Below are 7,663 nucleotides of genomic sequence, written 5' to 3'. Positions count from 1 at the left end.
AGAGAGAGAGAGAGAGAGAGAGAGAGAGAGAGAGAGAGAGAGAGAGACCGGCAGCTGCTGGTACATCCTTTGGGCCTGCAACCTGTCCTGAGCAATGGGAAAGCTTGTCTGCACACTGCATAAAAAAGTCAGAATTTGTGCCGGTGGTACCATAGGGTGCCGTACGTTTTCAGTGTCTGAAAGCGTGTGGTGTTGTGTGATAGTGTGACCGTTCTGAACAGTTTGTCCTTGAGACATTATCACACGACAATTGGTACAAACTAACTCATTTTGAGCATACCCCACACTTGAGTCTTTAGGCTTGTACATACACCAAGCAATTGTCTAAGGGCATGCTGGTTGCCAGCTATGGCTCAACTATGATTGGAATAATTTCAGACATAAAATGTTGGTATTATTTGTTTGCTGATTTGTTCTTGTCCTACTCAAATAATCAAAGTAGGGGTCTCAGTTGATCTTTTTCTTTCTTACTTTGTGCTCTCCTCTAGATATCCGACTCCGGGTTCGTGCTGAATACTGCCAGCACGAGTCTGCACTTCAGGGCAACGTCTTCTCCAATAAGCAAGAGGCAGTGGAGAGACAATTTGAGCGCTTCAATCAGGCAAACACTATCCTCAAATCCCGAGACTTGGGCTCCATCATCTGTGACATCAAGTTCTCTGAGCTTACCTACTTGGATGCCTTCTGGAGGGACTACATCAATGGATCATTGCTAGAGGCCCTTAAAGGGGTCTTTATCACAGATTCCTTAAAACAGGCTGTGGGCCACGAAGCTATAAAACTGTTGGTCAATGTTGACGAGGAGGACTACCAGGCTGGTCGGCGTAAACTGCTCCGTAATTTGGTCACAAGTGGAGGGAGCCCTCAAGGAGCTACCAAAGACTCTGTATCTTAGAAAGAACTGCTGTGCCTCCCCCACAGGAAATAGGGTGAGATGTGGTTGTGTCATTTAAGGTACCTGAAGTGTGTGCCTGAAAGGAACTGAAGGACTTCTACACACCGCATTGATTCCTTGAGAGCTAAGGTCATAGGATATCGACATGGCACCCTGAAGCATAGCATGCAAGGTGATTTAATTTTCTTCACGGAGGAGAATGCTGATTAATGCGTGCATTGAATTTAACTAATTTCTTGTTTCTGGTATATTTGCTCATTGAAACACTTTTGTTAAGTCAAATGATAGGTGATCTTCACAACCTGTTCAAAGTCCAGTTCTTTTCATTACAGGAAAAACGCTGAGAAGTTACTCCCAGTGGGAGTTGTACCCTATTGTCAAACTGGTTATTTTATTCCAAGTTTTTTTAGGTACATTATAGATTGATTGGATCAACCCCAATGATAAGAGTGGTTTGTATGTTATAGAAAGGCACAGAGACCGTAGGACTTAAGGCTTTTACACACCAGGATTAACAACACCAAAATTCAGAATACTTCCGCACAGTTTGAATAGTTGATGCCTTTATTTACAGCGCCAAAGCTCAGAAAAATCAACCTTGTTTTGAAAAAAAGTATATTGCTTTTCTTGCTGCATAATATTTGCATTCTGTGTTTTCATGACAAAAACAATGGTTCGGAATAATAAAATTGACATGGAAATGAATTGCACCAACAAAAGAAAAATACCCAGGGTTTGTAAAGGCCTTCCGGTTACAATTTGTTTTTCTATTTCTTTCCGCTTATTATCCTACTTTCTCAAGACTGCCAGAGTTCTCTTGTCAGTAAAGATGAACCGTTTTAGATTGTTTTTTGATTGGCTCACATTTATTCACTCTCGACATTCTTGTGTCTTGGCTTTGTTTTAACAAATTCTTTGTTTTGCAATCTGGCTTGGTACCAGCAGCTGTGATTCTGGCCTAATGTGAAATTTCAAATGTCCGATCACTGCCAATAGTTAAACATTTGTGGATCGTTTTAATGTGTTGAATCCTATCCAGTGAAACATTGAATCATTCACTGGTGCGTTAGATTTGTTTGGATTTGCAAATCAGTGCCAGTTTTATTGTCAGCCTGTACTTCTGCTCACTCGCTGTCTCATTCATGTTCTCTCCTGATACAACACTTAACTTTTTTTTTTAAATTTGAAATAACTCAACAGTCGGTGAAAGTCACAGCTAGTGTGTGTGGAGTCATCTCATTTGAGATCAAATCCATTAAATCCTTTTTTTTCTATGGAAATGTCATGCCTCTTGGTAGATCACGATGTAGGTCAGTCCACATGCTCAAAAGGCGTTATGAGCAAGAGTTGCACTGACTTCCTCATCCAGTCACTTGACGGCCTGCTGGACGTGTTGGAGAAACAACCAGGTATCTCCCTGGTGAGGGCAGGGGCTGTTACATCAGTCTTCGTCAGGAGGTGTGGCTTCTCCAAAGACATTTGTCGCTGTGGGACTAATAAAGGATTATCTTATTCACAAATCGAATTGGGGATTCTGTTATTAAGGTTCTGAAACAGAATATACCAGCACTGTGCGCACCAACATAGTAAAGTCATTCATGGTTATCCTACACAATTCAGTGTGCATATCTAGAAAAATGATGTGTTTCTAATGGCAGAATATCCCTTTTACAGTGTAGTAATAAATGCTAACTGCTATCCATTAAATTAGCTTTTAAATTCGGTGTGTGCCTGTGACAAACCAGTGTTGACAATATTAATGATAACAATTGTTGTGCAGTCATAAATAACACTCAGTGACTTTATTGGGCACACCTTTCTAGTTCTGGGAAGCCCCCCAGAGGAGCCTGAAATCCACATGACACAACGTCAAAAGGTCCTGACATACACAGCCAAGAGTCTGCAGTTATATGCCGTTGAGCTTCAGTCGGCAGTAGTTTTTGTGTGGTATGTCTCCATGTCAGCCCTTATCACAAGCTAATTAATAATGTATTATATGTTGCAGAATTATATTATTATATTCAAAGCATATGTCAAAATTGTTTAATTGGATTGACAGTGGCTTGTTTTTTATGTTCATCTTTCTGTTTCATACTTAGTGGATTAGGAAACGGACTACTACTGCCGGGTGCAGAACTTCCATGCATATTGGCGGCCAATGGCTTTAGGCTGTAATCTCCGTTCTGTGTTCAAGAGTAACTTTTCACAAAAAATATGAGTAAACCAACCTTATCACCAGACAAGAGTGTCAGTATTGGACGATCCTAAAAAATCCTAGATTATGTTTAGTGACAATGCCCTTCAAATTCCTGGTTTTCACAATATCTGAGCACAGCAGCTAGTATGCTATGGTAAGAGAATGATTGTGGTTACGTATAATAAATAGGCACATGTCAATGACCGGATTTAATTTCCTGTGTCCTAGATAGACACACACTTGCCATCCATCACCCCGCTTTACGCCCTTACTTTTGAATAGCTGCATAAAGGACGCAACTTCCGCCACTGAACATTCGTTGTAAATCACTTAATGTGTAATTGTCCAATTTTGACACAATTCCTCGGTATACTGGAATAGAGTCAACACCAATGTCAAAGGGGGCGCCATAAGTGTACATTTTCAAAATATACAAATTGTGGCTTTAAAAAAAAAAGAAAGAATTTGACACTCAGTTTCCATTGAGTCATAACCAGTCCTAATACACCAGTAATGGCATGTTTGGAAATGTTTCAGTAATAATACATTGAAGACGAAACATAATGCTGTTTTGTGATTATTTTTAATTTTGTAACAGAAGTAGGTAAGAGACTGAATGTCACTTTAGTTAATTGTGATTTGAAATGCCAGTCTCTAATGCTAACATTTTTTCTTTTCTGTTCAGTGCAAGTAGCCAAACATGACATAAAAAAAATCTGTGTACCCTTTTAAAAGGTGAGTGTATTTCTTTCCCAAATATATTCTTCCTGCTAAAAACGCCCTATTTTATCTCTGCTGTCGCACCATCCACATTCTAAAACACATAAGTCATGATTGACAGGCCACTATTACTGTGAATTATAGAGTAGGCCTACATTTTATATTTTTACTCCAGTGGAATTTCATGTAAATGTTGCAAGTTAGTATCTATTATATAGGTTGGTGTATGTTATGTTGATTGTATGTTATGTTAGTCAAATGCAGCTGTGTCTCACGCAAAATTGCATGTACCTGTAACCTGTTCTCTCCACAAATGTCATAGAAACACATTGCTAATATTTTGTAAATAACCTTATTGGGTGTCAGTTTTTCTTACATCAATTTTGCTTTTCTCAGAAAACAGACAAGTAGAACTATTAATAAAATTAATGGATGGGTTTTGTGAAGTCCCAGTCCTAGTTTTCTTTTCATGTAATACGACTCCTGTGAAAACAAATTTTGGGCACAAAACACTGAACAGTTTTCCAGACAAGAAAATATAGAAGACGTATCTAAACAAGTGGCTTCCTTATTAATCAAACCTTGTACCACTTTGACACAAACCCTGTGAAATGCGGAATGTTTGAATACATGTTCAAACTGTGTATGATGATTAACATTAGACTGGTCCTGGCTGCATCTCATTTCGCTTAGACGTGTCCTCATTCCTCTCAGTCACCTCTTGCGCCTCGGCTTGTCACACTAATGTCGTGTGAAAGACATATAAGAATCAGAATCAGAACCGTTTATTGCCATGGTATGTTGAACATACAAGGAATTTGACATGATGGGAGGTGCATAACTTTTAACAATCAACAAAAATCAACAGTGCAAAGGAGAAACATATTAAAATTTACAGAAAGATATAAAGTAAAATATAAAATAAAGTGAAATATAAAATAAAGTGCACAAACGAACAGATAACAGGACTATAAACAACGAACAGATAAGACTATAAACAAGTGAGATGTAAGTGTTGTGTAAAAGTGTCGAGTACAACTAAATAAGAATAAGGAAGGAGAAATCCAAGCAACACATTTTGTCTGATAAATTTGACAAGCCAATTTATTTGGGCCATGAATGTTCTTGCAGAGATTTGAATGTATGTTGGTGGGTTGTCCTCTTGACTTGTTGACCACTAAAAGTAAACTTTGCTGTATGTTTCTATATGCCATGGATACTATACTGAGTGACATCTATAAATATATTGATTATCAAAATGAGCTTCAACTAACCACAGCTACAGCAAGTCTGTTTTCAATTTGATTGATCCAATTTTGCACAAAATAATGAAAATGTACTGGGTAGTCCTGTGTACGTGTTGTTCTAGATGGTATTTTCATACAGTGTATTTATAGACTTTGCTGTCCGTTAACTTACTCATTAATCTGAGTTTAGTCACTGCTGCAGCAGACGCATCTGTAGGGCAGTCAAAATGACTGATTCATTCAAAACATAATTTGTTCATGTTTTTTTAATTGCATAAGTGAGTTATGGATACAATCAGTCATTGAGTCTTATTGAGGGCAGTGGTTTACTTATAATTATCATGCCAGTACAAAGTCAACAGTGGGAAGATGACAGGAAGTGAAGACAGAAAGGCATTGCAGTTCGTGGTCAGTCAAGAGGAACACTTTTTTTATAATTGACCGATAGGAAGAATAGAAAAACATAACTGCAGCAAAAAGCAAGACGTTTGCAGCAAATAAGGTAGGGAGGAATTCTGGCAGAAAACTGCGAATCACAAAAATTTATAAATTTATGTATTTATTTTACTTCGTTATTTCACACGTTCATCATTGTATACCATAGTGTAAGAATTGCATATTGCATCACAATATATTAAATCAAACCAGTGTTGAGATTATGTTCATGTCCACCTTGTTACTTTTTTTTGCAGCACCCCCCGCAATAACCCCCAAGGGACCCGGTCGAAAGCCTTCTCCAAGTCCACAAAGCACATGTAGACTGGTTGAGCAAACTCCCAGAACCCCTCAAGTAGTCTTGCGAGCGTGAAGAGCTGGTCCACTGTTCCACGCCCGGGCCGGAATCCGCACTGCTCCTCTTGAATCTGATGTTCGACAAACGGTCGGAGCCTCCTTTCCAGCACCCTAGCATAAGCCTTCCCCGGGAGGCTGAGTAGTGTGATACCCCGGTAATTCGATCACACTCTCCGGTCCCCCTTTTTGAAGACGGGAACCACCACCCCGGTCTGCCAGTCCATGGGCACTGATCCCGACCCCCATGCGACATTAAAGAGGCGTGTCAGCCAAGACAGCCCAACTATGTCCAGCGCCTTCAACATCTCAGGACGGATCTCATCCACCCCCGGCACCTTGCCACCATGGAGCTTTTTGACTACCTTAGCGGCCTCCGCCAGGGTGTGAGCTCCCCACCCCTAAGTCTTGAGGTGCCTCCTCTCCAGAGGACATGTTGGTTGGGTTTAGGAGTTCCTCAAAGTGCTCTTTCAACTGCCCGACAATGTCCCCAGTCCGGGTCAGTAGTCCCCCCCCCCCACTGAGACTAGCCTGGGGTAGGCCCTGCTTTCCCTTCCAGAGCTGTCGGATGGTTTGCCAGAACCTCCTTGAGGCCAACTGAAAGTCCTCCATGGCCTCTCCGAATTCCTCCCATGCCCGAGTTTTAGCATCCACTGCAGCTGCAGCCCTTCTGGCCTGCCGGTACCTCTCAGCTGCTTCAGGAGACCCCTGAGCCAACCAGGCCCTGAAGGCCTCCTTCAGCTTGATGGCTTCCCTCACCTCCGGTGTCCACCACCGGGTTCTCGGGTTGCCACCATGACAGGCACCGATGACCTTCCGGCCACAGCTCCTAGCGGCTGCATCCACAATAGAGGGTTTGAACATGGTCCATTCGGATTCCATGTCCCCAACCTCCCTCAGGATGTGTGAGAAGTTATTCCGGAAGTGGGAGTTAAAGACCTGCCAGACAGGGTCCTCCGCCAGACGCTCCCAGTTCACCCTCACTATTTGTTTGGGCTTGCCGGGTCTTTCCAGCCGGTTCCCCCGCCATCTGATCCAACTCACCACCAGGTGGTGATCAGTTGACAGCTCTGCTCCTCTCTTCACCTAAGTGTCCAAGAAATACGTCCGCAGATCGGATGATACGATTACAAAGTCGATCATAGGTCTCCGGCCTAAGGTGTTCTGGTACCAGTGGCGGGTCATGCATTTTATACCTGGGCCTTCAGTGCTGTCTTGCAGCTGAAACAACACCTAATAACCTCATGATGGCGCCACAGCTACGGTTATTTGCTTCTAGGAGTTTAATAATACACGTATTCGTATTAAACCATTCGGGACGAGGCTTACAAACCGAACAATACGTTTGAATAATACTAGTGCATTTGGAAAATTCTGAGAAGCTAGGCTAAACTAGCTTAACAATCAACTCCGCGCATGACGGTAGGCTTCGTTTCTCCTCCTTCAGCCATTGAGTGTTAAAAAAACAAAGCTAGGTATAAAAAAAAGAAATCTACACCAAGCAAAATGCAAAAAATGTCATAATTTCTTCCATATCTTTCAATTGGAACTCTTACTACTCCGACTAAGCCTCTGATGGCTATTTTAAGTTTTGTTTCACAATAGTCACGTGCTCGCCCACTGACCAATCACAGCACACGCTGCACCTCACTGCAGAGCTGCACCTGGAAACTGAGCTGCACGTAATGCTGACGTGGTTGTAGGCCAGCAAGCAGGCTCTGGCACGTCAAAGAATACGCCCAACATGTCAAACTAAAGATCTGATTGGTTGAACACCATGACAATCAACAATATCGTCCCCATTCACTTAAACTG

The 7,663-nt window shown here is 41.7% G+C and overlaps 1 protein-coding gene across 1 annotated transcript in view; it reads left to right on the top strand.

Annotated features, from left to right (window-relative positions):
- Positions 1 to 3,088, top strand: part of dedd (death effector domain containing) — a 32,314-nt gene extending 29,226 nt beyond the window's left edge. Inside the window, exon 5 of the mRNA XM_031876404.1 lies at positions 489 to 3,088. Coding sequence (XP_031732264.1) covers positions 489 to 895 — 407 coding nt within the window. The 3' untranslated portion in view covers positions 896 to 3,088. The remainder of the gene's footprint in view (positions 1 to 488) is intronic.
- Positions 3,089 to 7,663: the final 4,575 nt, after the last annotated feature.

The sequence above is a fragment of the Anarrhichthys ocellatus genome, unplaced genomic scaffold (assembly GCF_004355925.1).
Source record: "Anarrhichthys ocellatus isolate YVR2014 unplaced genomic scaffold, GSC_Weel_1.0 scaffold108, whole genome shotgun sequence".
Classification (NCBI taxonomy): domain Eukaryota; kingdom Metazoa; phylum Chordata; class Actinopteri; order Perciformes; family Anarhichadidae; genus Anarrhichthys; species Anarrhichthys ocellatus.
Note: the sequence above shows the minus strand (reverse complement) of the source record. Positions and strands in the feature narration are given on the sequence as shown.